The following is a 19,924-nucleotide window of genomic DNA, read 5'->3' as shown; positions in this document are numbered from 1 at the left end:
TAAACGTAAAAGGATACATTCATTGAATATTGCAATGAAAAACAAACAGATAATATATATATATATATGGATTATAAATATAAAAAAAAGGAAAAAAAAGAAAGAAGAGGAATATGCTCTCCAATCCAAAACATGGAAATATCATAAATTTAAAGAAAATAAAATATTACCACATCATCTGTTGGTTACCAAAAATTTGGTGAGTACCGAATGTTTTGTCCAAAAGGAAAAGGAATGCCTTTTTATCTGTACACTATTAGTTATCAAACCTAATCACCGACACGTGTCCTTAAGCTGGTTTCTTTTGCCGGCATCACCGCTCTTTCTCTCTCTCTCCCCGAGCATTTTCTCCACAATTTATAAGCCACAGAAAAACACCTTCTTCAACAAACGCAAAAAAGGGGAGAGATTCATCTAATCCGCTGCTGAGGAATTTCAATCTCTCTCTCTCTGTGATATCTCAGACCTCCAATTCTTCATCCAACCCTTTGGTCCTTCCCCAGGTTTTCCTTTATATATAAGGTTTATAAATTTTATATTCCTATTGTAATATAGCAAAAGTCTACGTTTTTGTAAATTGTATATATATATATCTTAGTTTCTGTCTAGTTGGGCTGGTTTGTGAGTGAAATCTGATTAATTCTAGAGTTAATAAGACTTGGTCTTTGCTCGGTATATTCTGTATATTTCAATTCAATTTGTTTTCAGCTTTTTGCTTTTTGGGGTTGGATTTTTAATAGCTTTTAAGCTGTGGGTGGTGTTAATTTGGGGGATTTGGGTTGATGGTTCTAATGGGTTATGCTTAGTTTTTGCTTCAAGGGAACCTTTTTTTATGGTTCTTTGACAGCATAGCTGGATTTGGTAAAGAATAATTAGGACTCAGTTTTAACAAAATATGGGGTTATTTGACCTGACAAGAACAGTTGAGTTGTGGTTTTAAATCCTCAATTGGAAAGGAAAATATGGGGTTATTTGACCTGACAAGAACAGTTGAGTTGTGGTTTTAAATCCTCAATTGGAAAGGAATTGATTGTTATCTGGCTCAAGTTTGGCTTATAACTGTTGAGTTTAGCTGAAATTCAAAAGGGTTTTTAGCATAAGTTAGAATTCTTAAGTTATACAAGTTTAGCTTGGTTGAGGTATTTGTCAAGAATGGCTGAATCAATTACTTCAACATCTCTTCTTGGGCACCGGCCGCTCTATACAGGAGCTTTCATTAAGGATGTCTCTAACAAGAGGAGGTCTTCGGATAACTGTCGGTTCCCGATGGCAGAAATTCTTGGTAGAAGGATTACTATGGCTCCTCCTTTGCCAAAGTTGAGAGTTGATCGCTCAAAAAATTCATCAATTAAGGCCCTTGCAATGGAGCTAGCGAAAGAGACCTATTCATTCAAGGAGGATAGGATTCCCAAGAAATGGGATTATCCTACCGATACCAGTGTAGATCGAAAACCTGGTTTGTGGCCACCAGAGAATAAAGCAGATAACCCTTCGCTACACAATCCCTTGCTTCGACAAGAACGGATGGGTAGTGGTTGGCTAGTTGCCATATTCGAATGGGAAGGAGTTCTGATTGAAGACAATACTGATCTTGAGAAGCAAGCCTGGCTGGCTCTTTCTCAAGAAGAAGGAAAGTCTCCTCCTCCAGCTTTCATGCTTAGAAGAATAGAAGGTATGAAGAATGAACAGGCAATTTCTGAAGTTCTCTGCTGGTCAAGAGACCCAGCACAGATGAGAAGAATGGCTACTCGAAAGGAAGACATTTACCAAGCTTTGCAGGGTGGGATATATAGATTGCGAGCTGGATCAAGAGAGTTTGTGAATTTTTTGATGCATTACAACATACCGATGGCGCTGGTCTCTACACGTCCAAGAAAAACTCTAGAGGCTGCAATTGGAAATATTGGTATTGAAGGATACTTCAATGTGATGGTAGCTGCAGAAGATGTTCAAAGGGGGAAGCCTGATCCAGAAATGTTTGAGTATGCGGCACAACTTCTAAAATTCATACCTGAGCGCTGCATTGTGTTTGGGAACTCAAACCAAACGGTTGAGGCTGCCCATGACGCCCGGATGAAGTGTGTGGCTGTTGCTAGCAAGCATCCTGTATATGAGCTTGCAGCTGCAGACCTGGTGGTTAGGCGCTTGGACGAGCTATCTGTGGTTGATTTGAAGAATCTTGCTGTTATTGAATCCACTGAATTTGGGTCAGGGGAACCAGAGTTGGAAATGGAAGAAGAAGACGATCCATCTCCGTCAACCAGGGTAACATTTGATGATAATTTCCGGTAACCCTGTAAAATGTACAGACGCTTATTCTTAATTTGATTCTTGATGATATAGTTTTATATCAACAATGCTGTGTATAAGAAAAAAAAGAAGAAAAAAGTGGGGAAGTAGCAAGTGAAGAAAAAAAGAAGTATGAAGTATTTCAGGTGGTCTGCATTGGACTATCTTCTTGTTATCATGTAAGTATTTCTGTACGATATATATGAATAGAACATCTAATATAATTTGGTGCTGCTTCTGTCACAATTATTTTGGTGTTGTTATTCACCTCTTTAATCTTTTAGAAGATCCCTATTGCTATTAGAAGCTAGTAATCTATCTATTTGGTGTGTAGTGTTGAAGCAAACGTTTAAGCTTTTAAGGGAGATGGGCTTCTAAGTATGGGCCATCCTCTGTTCCAATAGATACAGATCCTTCTTCTTCTTCTAAGCCCAACAAAGTTTGAGTGGGCTTCAGCTCAATTCTCCTTATTCTTAGCGCTCCATATACTTTCTTCCTTCTAATGGGATTTAGTAAGGGGTGTAAGTTGGACAAGAAAAATTCCAATTTTTGACCAATTTCGATTCGAAAATTTTCAAGAAAATAAATTTTGATATCCAAAATTTTAAAACTCCAAAAGAATTATGGATCATATTTAGAATTGGAATGCATCTTATAATTCTGAAAATCCAAAATCTAAAATATATTGAGGTTTCAAGTTTGAACTACCTATAAGCGCTAAATTCATATTGACACACAAATATGATCTAATGATTGAAAAAAAGATATAAACGAGTTGTTCTGTGAAGAACAAAATGTATTGTTTCCTTGGGTTTTCAAAATGAATTTTCAATTTTGAGTCGATTTTAACCTCTCAAATTATTAGGCATGTTCTAAATTTCGAACTACTTTATAAAACTTTCTTTAAAAAATTCCAAAAAATTCCAAAAATTCAAAGTTCCATGAATTATAATGAATATTGAAAATTTCAAGAGTGTTTTGAATGATATTAATTTTTTTTTTTCACTCTGATTATTGTTAGATTCAAATTTCTTGATTCCCATCCGTTCGAAAATGAGGTCTCATTTTGCTCGAGAGTTTAGTAAATATTATGATAATGAGATCAGGCTATAAAGGGGTTGTTGAGTGTTGACCAAATAAGTTGAATACCAAAGTGATCCTTAAAGCCGCTGCCTCCCCCGTGAAACAAGTGACTATTCTTGTCGTACAAACAATTAAACAATTAAACAGTTAATTACTAGTACATTATTTGTTTAGTGGATCGAGTGTACAATCCATGTGATGTGATGCAAAGACAACATGATTATGTATCTATCACCCACATGCTTCTTATATGCTTGTATTTAGAGATAGCCGATGGAATTAAAAATAAAAAGAATCAACATTAGCATGCATGAAAAAGCTCCATTTGGAATCCACATTGTCAAAAGTGATAAACCTACATCATTCTGGTGTGGCCCATGATTTTAATAAGGGAGACTTAATACCAATTGATTTTTGGTGTTTAGAAGTAGTTGATTTTATTTGATTGGAGGAGGTTTTGAGTTGATGACTATATATATTTGTGGCGAGTTCGAGACTTAAGCGTGGCTTTGTTGTGAGTGAATTTTTTAATGACAATTTTACCCTTCCATGGAGGTCAGCCCTTGTTGGTCCTTTTTTTTTGGGCTCAGGAAATGCCTTATGGGACTCTAATTTCTTTGGCAATGTGAAAACCCATTGTGATTCATAATTGAGATTCCACTAGGTTAGTCATATTATATTCAATATTTGTATTAATTAGTGTATATAATTAGAATATATGTCTGGTGCCGTCATCAAATACCTCACAAAGTCATAATCACAAAGCTTTTTTCTTTGTAATTGATTGTTTTTGTTGGGTCCATTGGATGGTCCAGACCTAAGTTGAGAGAGAGAGAGAGAGAGAGAGAGAGAGAGAGAGAGAGAAACATTTGTTGAGAACATCAAATTGACATCAACCACATCCTGTGTGGCTGTGGGTATGAGTGGTACCAAAATTTGCACAAATTGGGGCTCATGTAATGCCAAGAAGAAATTAGCATGTACACGGACTGAGGATCTTTTTGTTTATCCACACTCAAACATGTATATGTATGAATTACACATGTTTTGTAGTTCTCATTTTTCCCCATTTTGTGATCTCATTTCAACATAGTTCTTTATAAAATGATAGGATAGAAGGAATTGGCATGCGTTTTATATGTAATTATCATTTTTGTACAAGTAAATAGGAATAGAGATCTGAAATTTGCATGTATACAACCATTTGTTTATCTCCGTTTTCATTGTTTTAGAGCCAAGTGGTGAGAGATTTAAAAAAAAATACAATTTATTAAAATAAAAAAGGTACTCTTTTTAGCCCATTTGAAATACAAGCGTCATAAGCCATTTCCTTATTCTTTTTTACCGTAATTATCCCATTATCAAGTCAAGCTTTGCTTTTCATTAGAATGCTACTATTTGTACTATATTTACTGACCTAAATTCTAATTAGTGTCATACATTCGTAGCGTATCGTTATATGGTAATTATCTTACCTTTATCCATCACTAGCCTCTCCGCACGTGCTTCCGCGCCTGCAAGAGGCTTTTTTTATTTTTTTTTAAATTTAAATTTATTTTAGAATTAAAAAAATAATGGGTAGTTGTGTTCCATAAAAATTGGATTTATTATTTGATTTTTCTTTTTTTAAATATGAAAAGTGTGAATTTACTATACTATCCTCATTTAATTAATAATTTCAATTCTTAATGTTTGCATTAACCAAGGACATTTTATGGTATTTTGAATGTTTCACCATTTTCTGCATTTTGCTTTATATACATAGATTAACCTTCTTAATAACCTTGCTTAGTCCGCAAAACAGTTTCTTAACAAAAGAAAAAATGGGTTGTTGTCAGCCCAAATAAGAAAAAAGAAAGGGAGACTTTGGAAAAGCCCAAAGGAGAGAGAAAATTTTTAAAAGAAGCCAAAATGGACAAAATTGCCCTTATTTATTTTTTGATTTCCTAAGGAATCCTTTACATTTGCATGTCTTTTGTTTGAAAGTTGAGAGGTTTTTCTGTCTTTTTTGAAAAAGCTTTGGCTTTTTCCAAAAGTGAAAGTTTTTTTATGGGTAAAACCTAAATTTACTAAAAAGAAAATGGATTATGAGCAGCTGAGAATCTATACCGTGCTGAAGTGGCGGCATTGAGGACAAATGGACCACCAGTATAGGAACACTTTATGCCGCACTATTTAATTGTCATCGAAAAACAGTTGCGCTCCCTTTTCATCAGCAGAGGAGCCAAAGTCTCTCTCTCCTCTCTCTCTCGAATTTCTCGATCAGAGGGCAAACCAAAAACCCTAGTCAGCAGCTTCCTGCAAATTCGTAGATTTGAATTGCGATTGTATTCGCAGCTTACCAGGTAACCCTCCAATGAATTTACTTCGTCGTATAATTTCGTATTGGATTCATCTTACACTGCCTACAGTAACCAGAGTTTTGATCTTTTGAGTCCTAATTTTTTAGTATGGTTGTTTTAATTACATTGGAAGGTTGCATTCACGCTTTCTGGGTTTTGAATGACTTAGTTCAATGAACATTTCATCGTCAAATGTTTAATTTTCAGTTTTAGCATGCTATGATAATACAGTTGTTACCTATGATATTAGCTATGTTATTGTTTTTATGTATTTGTTTATAAATGTTCGTTTGTTGGGCCATTCAATAATGCAGTTTTATACTTTTATTTTGGGGGACATGATGAAGTGGTTGTGATTGAATATAATAATTGGTCAGTGGGGTTACAAAGATAGATTTTTCAAGAGAAAGAAAAAGTGGAAAAGTATATATGAAAAGAGAATTGACATTATGAACAAACAAATTTTAATGGCCATATGCCATCACTGTATTTGATGTGTAAGGGATGCAAGTCCAATTGGATTTCTTCAACTAGTTGTGCTGTGTGCGCGTGCTCTTTCGCACTGATAACCAGTTAAGGCTCACCGAGGTTTTGCATGATTCTCGGTGTAAGAAAGTATATCATTTTATATAGGCCTTAGCTAGGAAAACAGTAGATCTTTGGGATGGTTCCAATAAAGATATTTGATTTCAATTTTTTTTTTTTCATCTGATGCCCATAAATTTGTCAAGGTAGTTAATTGAGAGGCTGTATACCAATTTTCCAGGTGCGTCCATGGCACTCCTTTTACAAATGGGTTCATCGTACTGCATCCGTACTGAGATATTTCGGCATAAATGTGGACAAAATGTGGGTTTGAGTAGGGCAAACAATATAGAGGCAGCCAAGTTGAAGGAAAATTGCATTGGCTTCTCTTCCGTGTCATGTTTCTCTTCTAGGAAGACACAGATTTTGCATGTAGACGATGCAGTACTAGGACATAAAAGAGGGCATAGTGTGATAGTTGCTGCAAGTCCTCCCACAGAAGATGCAGTAATTGTTACAGAGCCTCTGACGAAAGAGGATCTTGTAGGGTATCTTGCCTCTGGATGCAAGCCTAAGGAAAATTGGAGGTATTTATTGCCTTATTTTACATCAACTCATTATTATTTCAATGTGGCTTGAAAGTCAATGATAATTTAGATTCTTATGTTCTGTATCTTACCACTCTCTCTGTACCCAGTTTGTTGGATAACCAATCATAATTTGTAAACTTAATCTTGTTCCATCCTCAGAATTGGTACAGAGCACGAGAAGTTTGGTTTTGAGCTAAAAACCTTACGTCCTATGAAATATGAACAAATAGCTGAGTTGCTTAATGGAATTTCTGAGAGATTTGATTGGGAGAAAGTCATGGAAGGCGACAAGATTATTGGACTCAAACAGGTATTCTTATTCTTCTTCTACTCTTCCAATATGGATGACATTTTGTGTTATTGATATGTTTTACTTCCTTTAATTATCTGTTATAGGGATGTTAATATTTATAAATCCCTCCCTTTGTGACTTATGTATCCTCGTATTTCCATTTAATTATCAATTATCATGAAACACTTGTCATTTATTTTTCGTTATTTAAAGTAAAAAATATTTGACATTGTGGGCCAGGGTAAGCAAAGCATATCGCTGGAGCCTGGAGGCCAATTTGAGCTTAGTGGTGCACCTCTTGAGACTCTACATCAGACTTGTGCTGAAGTCAATTCACACCTTTATCAGGTCAGTGAAAACTGAAAAATTGGACCTTGGAATTAACATGCAAGCTAGGGTCACACTTCATGCATAGATTGCTTTTAAGTAAAGTCTAGTTGATAAATGAAGTTTCTGTATCTTTCTTTTCAATTTTTTTTGGCAAGTGAATTTGTTCATTGTTAACTTTTTTTTAGGTTAAAGCAGTTACAGAGGAAATGGGAATCGGATTTCTTGGAATTGGTTTTCAGCCAAAATGGAGGATTAAGGACATACCTATAATGCCCAAGGTATTGTTTAATCATATTTTCAACCATACGGTGAAGCACAATTGCAACATTTGTTTAGGTTAGGACTTGAGATGGCACATGCTGAAACATGCCTTGTACACTGAAGTAGTTGTTTTCTGTGGACGAGGCCATATCAGGCACTTTATTCCATTTTCTTTGTTATTGGAAGGTTGTAGAAGAGATTGCAGTTTATTTAATTAAGAACTCTTAATACTTCTCTTTAAACAGCCTCTGAGTAGTTTTATAAAGAGGAAAAGGAATGCCAACGCACATCACCCTAATGCTGTAACTCGTATGATTAGATGCTAATATCACATTCTCCTTTTAAATTTCATACTGCAGTCCCTTGATGCCCAATGTAGCCTTGTTAGCTTTAATAATGCCCCTTTTCATAATCTTTCAATACTTAGATTATCTTTCAATACTTAGATTATCTGCACACTGATCGAGTGTTTTGGCTCAGGGAAGATATGAGATTATGAGAAATTACATGCCAAAAGTTGGCACGCTTGGACTTGATATGATGTTCAGGACTTGCACTGTACAGGTAAGATGATTGTTACTAATCTATTCAGGTAGTTGCTATGAATACTTCTTACGGCTAGTTAAGTTTCATAATGTGTTAGTCCATTGATTTGGCGAGGAGTAAGATATCTGAAGCTCATGCACAACTTCTTTGTTCACTTTTGTAGGTTAATCTGGATTTCAGTTCTGAAGCAGACATGATAAGAAAATTTCGTGCTGGTCTTGCTTTGCAGCCTGTGAGGAATACTGGCCTTTTGTTTTGATGTAAAATTTGTTACTTATATGGTATCTAACCTTACCATAAATGAAACAGATAGCAACAGCTCTATTCGCAAATTCACCTTTCACTGAAGGAAAGCCAAATGGTTTTCTGAGCATGAGAAGGTTTCTATTGTTCTCAATTCTATTTTGTTTTTTTTTTTGTTTTTTTTTTTTGAATTCGTATAACATTTGGTTGAGACATGGCATCTGTATTGACTTTTGTAATTTTTGTAACAGTCAAATTTGGACTGATACTGACAACAATCGCACTGGCATGCTTCCTTTTGTTTTTGATGACTCCTTTGGGTAAGCCTTTTGATTGTCATTATGAAATTAGTTCTTGCTTTCTTCTGTGACTAGAATTTTATATATCAGAATCCAATTATTTTGAAAATTTACATCTATTTGATGATAGGTAATATCACTTTGAGCATAGAAATTCAGTGTGTTACAAACACATCCTCGGTCTCCTTGTTATGCCTAATCTGCTTATTTGTTTGTTCAGTAACATACTGTTCTTAAGAATCTTAACCAAACAAATCAAAACCTGAAGCCAGAACTTTCTCCTTTGATAGTTGGTAGGCGTGTGATTGTGGATAGTTCATAATTCTAGCTTGGTCTATACTACTCTATTTGGATGCTAAGAATGGATTTTTTGTATAAAGTATTGAACTATGATGGAGCACATGAATGGTTTTTAAATGAATTTTTACGTGGATGGTCTTTTAATGAATTCTTTACGTGAATGGTTTTCTTAATGAATTTTTCACTTGAATAGTTTTGTTTAACTTCTTTTGTAGCTATGCTATTTAGTTATGCACATACTGTTGTAATGCTTGAATTGATTTCTATTTCTAATTGTAGTGGATTTTTTTTTTTTTTGGTGGGATAATTGTTTATTGAGTGTTGATTCTCCATTCATAGTTGTACAATTACCTTTTAATCATTTAGTTAGTTTTATAAGCTTTTTTGTTTATTTTTTTTTCTTTTGCAGGTTTGAACAATATGTTGATTATGCTCTTGATGTTCCCATGTACTTTGTTTATCGGAAAAAGAAGTACATCGACTGTACTGGAATGACCTTCCGGGTTTCTATCTATCCTTTGTGGTCTTGTAATTTTAGGCATTCTCCTGTAGCTGCTGTCTTTGTTTGCTTGAAGCTATTGATTTATTAAAGACAATGGTATGGTTGTCTGCATGCAGGACTTTTTGGCAGGAAAGCTGAGCTGCATTCCGGGTGAATTGCCAACCCTGAACGATTGGGAGAATCATTTAACAACTATATTTCCTGAGGTTCATACTAGCATGAATAATGAAACCATTACCTCATACTTCCTTACTATTGTCTACTTATTTTATATTGGTTTTTCCATTCAGGTCAGGCTGAAGAGATACTTGGAGATGAGGGGTGCTGATGGAGGGCCTTGGAGGAGATTATGCGCTTTGCCAGCATTTTGGGTAATAGGCAATTTCACACATTATACATAACTAGTTCATTTGTTCTTGTATGTAAGCCACAGGCATACTTTTTGAGGATAGAAAAGATATCTCAGTGTTTCGTTTATGCCCTTTGTGTCTCTTATGTTGTATGCGAAATCCTAAAACTTATTTGACTGCCAGTTATCTAGCTTCTTCCGGTTATTTACTTAGTATAGTATCCAGCAAAATCAGCTCATTATGATGTTCTATCAAATACCAGGTAGGTATACTGTATGATGAGGTTGCCCTACAGAATGTGTTAGACATTACAGCTGATTGGACCCCTGAAGAAAGACAGATGCTGAGAAATAAGGTATGTTAAATCCTACACGTTTTATCTCAATGAAAAGAAAGTATAATGCGATTTTTCCTTTGCATGCATGATTTCAAATTTGTATCTCTATTCTGGACACTAAGTATGTTTGACAAAGTTGAGAAAAAATGACCCTGTGGAGTGGTTGACATTTTGCCCTCGCAACATATACTGTGGTCAGGTTGCAAACTTTTGGCACTCATTTGTAAGTTGTAACTTCTTTCATGCCACACCTATTGGTGTTGGAGCCTTGGAGGACACTCATTGGTGCTGGAACCATAATTTGGGCGGCCAGGCAATGAGATGGCCTAGCCATTGTGGTTAAAATCCAGCTAAAGAGATTGAGTGATAGTTATCTACTTTTTACTCATTTATTTGTTGTCCCATGTTCTGTCTTTTTATTTTCTCATAAAATCAAATCTATAGCTAATTGCATGACCTTGGAATTCAATATGTTAAGTTACCTTTGCTTCAAATCAATATTAATTCATGAAGATTGAACCACAGGATAAATTCCATACTCAGTTTTGTTGGTAGTGATACTGACCTCTTAAATTTGTGTTATTCAGTTTGCAAATCTAATTGTAGAGTTATTTTAATTAGGTCCCCATAACTGGTCTAAAGACACCATTTCGGGATGGGTTGCTCAAGCATGTCGCCCAAGATGTCGTAAAGTTGGCAAAGGTAAATTGGGCTTCTCTTGCTGCTCCGTATGTGTGTTTGTGTGAGGCTGTGTCTCTGCGTGACTAGATTATGGAATTTTTTTTGCTGCAGGATGGCCTGGAAAGAAGAGGCTTTAAGGAATCTGGGTTCTTGAATGAGGTGGCCGAGGTTGTCAGAACCGGTAAGTTAATTATCCGCCAGGATGCGCCCTTATTTTTCCTTTTCTCAGGGGGTATTCAGTGTTCACATTGCAAGTTAATTACATGGCAGGTGTAACACCAGCTGAGAGGCTATTGGAATTGTATAACGGGAAGTGGGGACAACAAATAGACCCTGTTTTTGAGGAGCTACTTTACTGAGGTGAGGCACTTCAGCGGGGTCATTTTGCATGTAAACCTTGCAAATTTTCAGGTGTAATCTTTAGGTTTTTTTTAAAGCTGCTTTCAGTTTGTGATTACAGATATACCTTTCCGCAGGAATAATTTGTGATGTAAATCTTAGGCATGAAGTTTCGTTTCTAATTTGGACCGGACATAGTCAGATCATTGTTCCAGTATATTCTTGGAAGGTTGAAAATAATTGAAACTTCTTGAGATGAATTCATTTGTATAACCTGGCGGCATGTTGTGGGAAAGAAAGTGAACAGAAGTTCATTTTGTTGCAGTCCTGCGTATATTTTTCTGATTTCCCCTTCCAATTGACTCTTCAAGTTATTTCCTCATTCATATAGCTCTGTTATTCCATGTGGTAAAAGTGGAAATGTTCCAGAAAGTGAAAAAGCCAGCCATCGTTTTCTGGATATTGACTTTTTTTATATTTTATTTTTTTTAAGTTAAAGAAATCAGAAAACAAGAATTAGTAAGGAAAATATGAAGATTTATTTTGGAGCTAGGTGCTTTAATGATATTTTTGGGTGAATTTAGAAGCCCTCTTTTATTGTGTCAGCCTAAATTGATTCGGTGCATTTGGACTCAAACTTTTAGCTCAAACGCAACTTGAGAATAGTCATCCAATCCAGGCCCTGATTTACCCAAAAGTCCAGATATAATTTTTTATACGAGCGATATTGCGAGATTGGGGAATTTAAAAAAAACCTGAAGTGTAACTGTGCATGCTCTTACCCTCTTAAGTTGTAAGCTCTTTGCAAGTCCAGATTTAAAGTGGCTATATTTTTGCCTAATTATGGACAAACCAGATAATCAGCCCCCTGCCATTATCAGCCAGAAAGATGAGGGTTGTGGTATGTAACAGAGCAACAAGAAGAAGATGAAACAACCATGATAGCAAACTGTGAACTGCATATTTGTTTTCAGGTGTCTTCTTTCTCATTTCATTTGTTGTTCGTAGGATTAACAAAAGATAAAGGAAAATGCAGCTTCAGTGAATGAATTCGATGATGTTTAAAAAGCTTCAAATGTATGGTGCTCTTGTTGATTGTGTTTGGGCATGGATTACAAATGCATATTAAAAGCAAGAAATCTTAATGCAAGAAGAAAAAAGCAATAAAAAGACAAGCTTAATAAACTGCATGATTGCACATGTAAGTAAAATATTGTAATCTTGATTATCTTTTAAAAAGACTCATTTCCGTCTTAGTTTGCATAGATTCTAGAAAGCAAAAATAACTTTATGATGGACGAATTACACTTCGGTCTAGTGATAGTTGTCTCTATTTGACGAAAAAGAAAAGCTACATATTTGTCACGAGTTAAAATATCTCTTTATAACTAGCTGTTATAAAATAACTTGGAATATATGCGGATATTGAGCTGCACGAAAAATAGATAAGACACAGCTTTTAACGAGGTTCGGCTATGCCTACGTCCTCGGAGAGCAGCAGCAGTAACCTTTCACTATAAAATAATATGGCTACAACTTTAGTGTTTACAACATATGTGGCTCACTGAATTTTCTCTCTTTTCTTTCTTTCTCTTCCTTTCTCTTCTTTTTTCTCTTCTTCTTCTTTCCGTTTCTCTTCTTATTTATAGGCTGAAATAATCACTATTCATCACTATTCATCACTGTTCACCCGTGACAGACAAACTCTATCAAAGCCGCCAAATGAACAGTAATGAACAGTATCAAAGCCGCCAAATGAACAGTGATGAACAGTAATAAACAGTAATGTGGGCTCCATATCAAGACTTTTATAACACTAGCCTTATTATGATGACTTAGCTTTGTTGTGTGTTACTCTTGCTTTAAAAATATCTTATCTTTATTTTTATTTTTAAAATTCATGATTGCAATGTGTAAACAAATCTTTGAGTTAGATTGTTGTCATTGCCTTATGGTGGGAATAAATAGCAGAAAACTCCAGTCCAGTGGTGGGTTACTTGATGCATGCTTTAATCTGTCTCATATTTAGGCCTGGTTATAAAAAATAAAAAAAAGCAAGAAAACAAATTATCCTCACCATTTTCCCTCTGTGTGGATCACGTACTATCTTATAATACATTGATTATGAAAAATTATCGTAAATTATATTACATGATTAACCAAAATAAAAACAAAGCTGTTGGCTCAGATAATATTATTCTAGTTCAAACTCGGCTCAAGCTTGAACAAAGATCATAGACTTGTGCTCATCTTCGGTTCAAATGATTTTTTCAACTAGTACACCAACTAGCTTATTTTTTTTCAACTAGCACTAGTACACCAATTAAACTACTATTTAGAGACATATTCCATATATGACAAGATTTCTGATAAGATTGTGTCCACGTGGCACGTCTTATCCTAAAGGAATCTTAATAATTTTTCGAGATATGATTTTTGAGTGACACATATTGAATTTTTTAATGATTTTTTTCTTAAATAACAAGAATTGAAACATTTAAAAAGTTTGTGAAAACATGAATTGAAAACATTTTAAACATTTTAAAACATGGAAAACATTAAACATTTTAAAACATTTAAAACATTTAAAAATTGAAAACATAATTTTTCGGGCTCCAACAATCATGACTAGTAATTTTTTATAATTTTTTTCTTAAATAGCACGAATTGAAAACATTTAAAAAAGTGACCACACTTAAAAAAAAAAAAAGAAAGATGAATTTCAATGGTCTGACGTCCAACATTCATGACCATTTTTATTTTTTGTTGTTGAAAGTTCTGACTGATTCTTGTGTTTTCAACATCCAACATGGATCTGTAATATTTTATTGAATCTTCAGAGAAAGTCAGAAACACATTTCTGAAAATGTAATTGACAAGTGGGGGTGATATCCTCAAATGTAACTCGTGGGCATAATTTTTTAGGGGGAATTAGAAAACAGACCCTACTATTAAAGTTTGCTCCTTTTAGATCAACCTTTTAGGTGAAATGAAAAGAGAACTGAAGTTATCAACATAGAACTTTTAATGGGAAAGCTTGAATGTTTTTTTTTTAATTTATGGAAAAACTATGCAATATGCTACTTTGTTTGGGTTATAAGAGGATTATTAGTCGAGGAAAATGTATAAGAGAAGAGAACTGAAGTTATGAACACAGAACTTGCAATGGCCCTATGTTATTACTCTGTTTAATGTGTGAGAGCTGCAGGTGCAATCGGGTTTCTAGGATTAGTTATGTGTGTGAAGAAGGGCTGCTTGATTTCCCCGTTAGTCTTTGTGAGGTTTCCAGAGACAAGATGATCTACTTTTATTAGTTTTGTGCAAGATAAAGAAAAAAAACAAGGAAGAGATAGCTAAAAATGCAAGAACATGTTCCTGCTCTCAATTTTCCTATTATTCAAAAAGTATTCTTTATAGACAGCGGGAAACACAAGTGCAATTTTATTGATATTTGGGGTGTAATCCTCACATGTTACATATGGGCATAATTTTGCTGTATTTTTTATTCATTCAGTCCAAGTCTATTTTATCTGCAGAATAGTGTCAGTGGATCTGAAGAAAAGATTGTTGCATTGCACATCAATCAGAAGTTGGTGGATAGTTTATGTTATGACAATATATATAGTCTTCAAGGGTCACCATTTTCGTGTCAAGAAATATCGAAGAGGTTAGCAGCTAGCTGTGGTGTTGCAGTGGCAGTGGTAAGGTAGTTGATTGAGAGGTTGTGTGGAGTGCTTTTCGAGGGGTGGCCATGGCACTCATTTCACAGACATCATACTGCATTGTCTTCTCTTCCTTATTGACTTATACTGCCAGCAAGACACATGCTATGCATGTAGACAATGCTGAAGTAGGACAGAGGCGACGACGTAGTGCGATAGTTGCTGCAAGCCCTCCCACAGAAGCGGCTGTTATTGCTGCAGAGCCACTGACGAAAGAGGATCTTATCGGGTATCTTGCCTCTGGATGCAAGCCTAAAGAAAATTGGAGGTACTTATATGCATCATCATCTTACATGGATCAGAGTTAGTTGAATAGCTTGTCCTAACTTGTATACTTAATCATGCTCCATCCTCAGAATTGGCACTGAGCAGGAGAGATTTGGCTTTGATCTAAAGACTTTACGTCCTATGAAATATGAACACATTGCCGAGTTGCTTAATGGGATTGCTGATAGATTTGATTGGGATAAAATCATGGAAGGCAACAACATTATTGCACTCAAACAGGTAAAATGGCTAAATATATGACTCCATATATTCAAATCAATTATCAAGAAACACTTGCCATTTGTTTTTGGTGATCTTTAAAAAAAATGTGACATTGTCTGCCAGGGTAAGCAGAGCATAACATTGGAGCCTGGAGGTCAATTCGAGCATAGTGGTGCACCTCTTGAAACTCTGCATCAAGTTTGTGCTGAAGTCAATTCTCATCTTTATCAGGTCAGTGAAAATAATTTTTCTTTTGAATTCACATGCAACTATGCAAGTGAGGTTAGTTTTCTTTAAATAAATTCTGGTTCACAAATGGGATATCTGTTTTTATCGTTGGAGTTAACTTGTTCATATGTTCCTTTTTTACTAGGTTAAAGCAGTTCTAAAGGAAATGGGAATCGGATTGCTTGATATTGGTTGTCAGCCTAAATGGGAAGTTAAAGATATACCTATGATGCCCAAGGTATTGTTTAACATGTGGAAATACATTTTAGTTAGATAAGGAATTTAGATGGCACGTGCTGAAACATCAAAGCACATCACCTTCTACTCTAGCTCTTATGGTTTCATGCTCTAATTTCAAATGTTCCTTTTCAAATTTCATGCTGTCGTCTTGTATGATGTCCAATTTGGTCACTTTACGTATTTGTTTTTAGGACTTTGATTACTGACATACTGATCAAGTATTTTGTCTCAGGAACGATACGAAATTATTAGAAATTACATGCCCAAAGTTGGCTCGCTCGGACTCGATTTGATGTTCAGGACTTGCACTGCACAGGTGAGATGCTTTTTACTAATCTAAGCAGGTTCTTGCTGTGAATATTTGCTAGGGTAGCTATGTTTCATAATGTGATATTCCATTGATTTGCCCAGGAGGAGGATTTTTTTAACTCATGCACACCTTCTTTATTCACTATTTTTAGGTTAATCTGGACTTCAGTTCCGAAGCCGACATGATAAAGAAACTTCGTGCTAGTCTTGCTTTGCAGCCTGTGAGGACAGTTTCTCTCGTTTTTGGTGTAAAATTTATTGCTTTACAGTATCTAACCTTTCAACAATTGAAACAGATTGCAACAGCTCTATTTGCAAATTCACCTTTCACTGAAGGAAAGCCAAATGGTTTTCTTAGCATGAGAAGGTTTATGTGGTTCTGTTTTTTCTGCTCACATGCATTCTACTATCCATTCAATATGCATTGATTCTTCAACTTTTTGTAACAGTCAAATTTGGACTGATACTGACAAGGATCGCACTGGCATGATTCCTTTTGTTTTCGATGACACCTTTGGGTAAGATCTTTTTTGTACTCATGAAAGAAGTTCTTAGTTTCTCCTGTGACTGTAATTTCATATGTCAGAGTCCAAATGTTTTAAACGTTTACTTCTATTTGATAATATGTAATCCAATGTCTGTTGAAAAACACAATGTGGTCTCCTTTTATCCTAGTCTTCTTACTTGTTTCAGTTGTCTGTTCTGTAGCAGACTGTTTTCAAGAATCTTAACCAAAACTAGCAGTTTCCTAGACATTAATATTTTTTCTACACTGTTTTGTGATCCTTCTTTATCAATTGCCTGATGCTGCATTCATAGGTGTACAAACCTTCAAACGCATTTTGTTGGTTTTATCTTCTTAATCTTTTCTTAAATTAGTTTTCTTACACAGGTTCGAGAAGTATGTTGAATATGCTCTGGATATTCCCATGTACTTTGTTTATCGGAACAAGAGGCATTTCGACTGTACTGGGATGACCTTCCGGGTTTCAATCTATCCTTTATAGTCTTGTACTTTGCAGATTTCTTCTTTAGCTGCAGTCTTTGTTTGTCTCAAGCTACTAGTTTGTTAAACACACAGTATGGTTGCATCCATGCAGGATTTCATGGCAGGAAAGCTTCGTTGCATTCCGGGTGAATTGCCAACCATGAACGATTGGGAGATGCATTTGGGAACTATATATCCTGAGGTTCATACTAGCTTTAATAATCTAATTATCAGCTTATGTATTTCTGATGCTATTGGTATTGCCTAATTATGCCATATTTCACCGTCCATTCAGGTCAGGCTGAAGAGATACTTGGAGATGAGGGGTGCTGATGGAGGACCTTGGAGTAGATTACGTGCCTTGCCTGCATTTTGGGTAAGACGCACTCTGCCTCCTTATACAGAACTAGTTCATTTATTCTGATCTATACACAAGCCGAAAACGAAGTTCTGGAGTATATTTCACTTCTTTTGAACATCATCTTCTGATAACAGATGGAGTAAATATTTATCATTATGTATGTACTGGCGTGTCGTTTATGTTCTTTGTAGCTGGCTCATATGTAACCTGTGATCATATAACATATCTGAATGCCAGCTATCTGGCTTCTGAAGGTTACGTTATTAACTTCTAAAACCCAGAAACATCAACTGATTTTGTTTTTCTTTCAAATGTCAGGTTGGTTTGTTGTATGATGAGGTTTCCCTACAAAATGTGATAGACATGATAGCAGACTGGACTGCTGAAGAAAGACAGATGCTGAGAGATCAGGTGATGTGAAATGTATATTCTACAGAACAAAGCTCATTCTTCTACAGGTCTCCTACATTATTCTACAATAGTTAAGTTTCCAAATCTAATAATCGTAAATTACATTTTGTAGGTCCCCAAAACTGGCCTAAAGACACCGTTTCGTGGTAGATTGCTAAAGCATGTTGCTCAAGATGTGGTCCGGTTCGCAAAGGTGAATTGCTCTTTACTTGCTAGTTGCAGCAGATGTAGTTGCTGCTGCTCTGTGTGTGTGTGTGTGTGAGAGAGAGAGAGAGAGAGAGAGAGCCAGTGTGTTTATGTATGTGTGTGACTGAGTCATAGCATCATCTATTCTTGTGCAGGCTGGCCTGGAAAGAAGAGGCTTTAATGAAACAGGCTTCTTGAATGAGTTGGAGGAGGTAGCTAGAACTGGTATGTAATTGGGAGTTAATATACCTGATATGCAATAAATTTCTAATAGGTGTTTCGTTTTCGGGTTTCGTTTTTGAGAGAATTTGGTGTTTATATTGAAAGTTAATCATATTGCAGGTGTAACACCAGCTGAGAAGCTACTGGAGTTGTATTACAGGAAATGGGGACAAAATATAGACCCTGTTTTTGAGGAGCTACTATACTGAAGTTGAGGTTGAGGCACCTGAGTGGAGCCATTTGGTGTGTAAACCTAGCAAATTTGCTCCTAGTTTTTTATATTTTAGTTTATGATTAGAGATTTGTGTTTCCCCAGGAATATATTTTTTATGTTGTTTTAGACATGGGGCTTATCATCTAATTTAACACTGCTCCAGTTTATGTAATCAGATCATCTTCCAACTGATTGATCAAGTTCTTTCCTTGATCATAGAGCTCTACTATTCACTGCAGTAGAAGTTGAAATATCTGAAATAGCAACATATATATATCTCAGTTCTTCTGACTCAAACCTCACCAAAAAGAATTTGGCCTGTGCACTCAGTTTTTTATATTTATTTTCTCAATTATTTATTTTTTAATTCATAAATAAGATTGAATGAGGAAATATGGCAGTTTCTTTTGGAGCTAGGTGTATTAATCAGATCTTTTTGGAGCTAGTTGTTTATGTTGTTAGGTACTTTAATTTTTTATATTAGGGATTTATATGTTCCCCTAGGGAGTAATCTGTGATGTAATCTTAGGCATGGATGTTTGAAATATAAAGGAAACTTCTTGATGCCCATGTCATGTGGCTACTAATGTGTGCCATGTGCTCCTGCTTCCTGTCCAAATAGTTATACCTTACCATCATGTGGTGGGAGATTAACCATACAACATTTTCAGATCATGCTCTTGTCCATGCTTGTTTGTGCTTCTTCACCTCTTTACCAATATCTATATACTCTACAGCCTACATTGTGAATCTAAGAGTGATACTCTGTTAACTTGGATGGTCAATTAGGCAGTCATTTCATGTCGGGCTCCGCTTCTTTCAGGATTACACTGATATCGTCTCTAACTTAAGTCCAATCCAAGGTGGCTCTGTAATTCCTAATAGGTTAATATGGATAATGAAGAACCACAAATAAAGGAGAAAGGGTGAGGGGATATGTCAAATGCATCTGTGTACACCTGGAATGATGGGTGTGTGGTTGCTGTGGAGGGAACATCCCAACATAATGTGGTGGTGATAGCGTAGATGTGGATGGTTCATCCAACTCTTTAGTCTTCCAGGCATTTTCCGAAGAACTTCAAAAGATATGATCCAACAACTAGCACATCTGTTGAAGCATATTTCTGATATCTTCTCCCCCTCTTATTTCTACCTTTTTTTTTTTTCTTCTTCCAGAATTATTGAATTATTTATATGTTATTTAATAATAGGTAGTTACATGAGCTAAAAGCCCCATCTGGCAAG

The 19,924-nt window shown here is 35.5% G+C and overlaps 3 protein-coding genes across 7 annotated transcripts; all 3 read left to right on the top strand.

The window, feature by feature from the left end:
• Window positions 342-2,535, top strand: LOC18776726 (sugar phosphatase YfbT). The gene has a single exon (XM_007209182.2). The coding sequence runs from the start codon at window positions 1,153-1,155 to the stop codon at window positions 2,290-2,292; it is 1,140 nt and encodes a 379-aa protein (XP_007209244.1). The 5' UTR covers window positions 342-1,152; the 3' UTR covers window positions 2,293-2,535.
• Window positions 5,558-11,633, top strand: LOC18777525 (glutamate--cysteine ligase, chloroplastic). 4 transcript variants are annotated; one of them, XM_020563898.1, is made up of 17 exons: window positions 5,558-5,717; window positions 6,481-6,826; window positions 6,989-7,139; window positions 7,362-7,469; window positions 7,637-7,729; window positions 8,193-8,276; window positions 8,422-8,490; window positions 8,568-8,638; window positions 8,753-8,821; window positions 9,510-9,603; window positions 9,719-9,808; window positions 9,893-9,973; window positions 10,215-10,307; window positions 10,911-10,991; window positions 11,082-11,151; window positions 11,241-11,330; window positions 11,447-11,633. In XM_020563898.1, exons 2-16 carry the CDS (start codon window positions 6,489-6,491, stop codon window positions 11,327-11,329), a joined length of 1,581 nt encoding a protein of 526 aa, XP_020419487.1. In that variant the 5' UTR covers window positions 5,558-5,717; window positions 6,481-6,488; the 3' UTR covers window position 11,330; window positions 11,447-11,633. The 4 variants fall into 4 exon arrangements, with proteins under 4 accessions (XP_020419487.1, XP_020419486.1, XP_007209899.1 ...); XM_020563897.1 differs by having other exon boundaries at window positions 11,431-11,633; XM_007209837.2 differs by having other exon boundaries at window positions 5,559-5,717; window positions 11,241-11,633.
• Window positions 14,885-19,924, top strand: LOC18777994 (glutamate--cysteine ligase, chloroplastic). 2 transcript variants are annotated; one of them, XM_020563894.1, is made up of 16 exons: window positions 14,885-15,299; window positions 15,388-15,538; window positions 15,644-15,751; window positions 15,894-15,986; window positions 16,221-16,304; window positions 16,450-16,518; window positions 16,594-16,664; window positions 16,747-16,815; window positions 17,190-17,283; window positions 17,398-17,487; window positions 17,581-17,661; window positions 17,965-18,057; window positions 18,170-18,250; window positions 18,399-18,468; window positions 18,586-18,708; window positions 19,503-19,924. In XM_020563894.1, exons 1-15 carry the CDS (start codon window positions 15,061-15,063, stop codon window positions 18,672-18,674), a joined length of 1,482 nt encoding a protein of 493 aa, XP_020419483.1. In that variant the 5' UTR covers window positions 14,885-15,060; the 3' UTR covers window positions 18,675-18,708; window positions 19,503-19,924. The 2 variants fall into 2 exon arrangements, with proteins under 2 accessions (XP_020419483.1, XP_007210716.2); XM_007210654.2 differs by lacking the exon at window positions 19,503-19,924 and having other exon boundaries at window positions 18,586-18,981.

Source organism: Prunus persica, chromosome G5 (genome assembly GCF_000346465.2).
Source record: "Prunus persica cultivar Lovell chromosome G5, Prunus_persica_NCBIv2, whole genome shotgun sequence".
NCBI lineage: Eukaryota > Viridiplantae > Streptophyta > Magnoliopsida > Rosales > Rosaceae > Prunus > Prunus persica.
This window is presented reverse-complemented; position numbering and strand designations above follow the sequence as displayed.

What these genes read in the sequence shown, in the direction of transcription:
- LOC18777525 (XM_020563898.1), top strand. Translation starts at nt 6,489, where the DNA reads ATGGCACTCCTTTTACAAATGGGTTCATCGTACTGCATCCGTACTGAG. An exon ending in CTGGTCTTGCTTTGCAGCCT is followed by an intron (nt 8,491 to 8,567) that starts GTGAGGAATACT and finishes TAAATGAAACAG; the next exon opens with ATAGCAACAGCTCTATTCGC. An exon ending in GGCCGAGGTTGTCAGAACCG is followed by an intron (nt 11,152 to 11,240) that starts GTAAGTTAATTA and finishes ATTACATGGCAG; the next exon opens with GTGTAACACCAGCTGAGAGG.
- LOC18776726 (XM_007209182.2), top strand. Translation starts at nt 1,153, where the DNA reads ATGGCTGAATCAATTACTTCAACATCTCTTCTTGGGCACCGGCCGCTC.
- LOC18777994 (XM_020563894.1), top strand. Translation starts at nt 15,061, where the DNA reads ATGGCACTCATTTCACAGACATCATACTGCATTGTCTTCTCTTCCTTA. An exon ending in GTGCCTTGCCTGCATTTTGG is followed by an intron (nt 17,662 to 17,964) that starts GTAAGACGCACT and finishes TTCAAATGTCAG; the next exon opens with GTTGGTTTGTTGTATGATGA. An exon ending in GGAGGAGGTAGCTAGAACTG is followed by an intron (nt 18,469 to 18,585) that starts GTATGTAATTGG and finishes ATCATATTGCAG; the next exon opens with GTGTAACACCAGCTGAGAAG.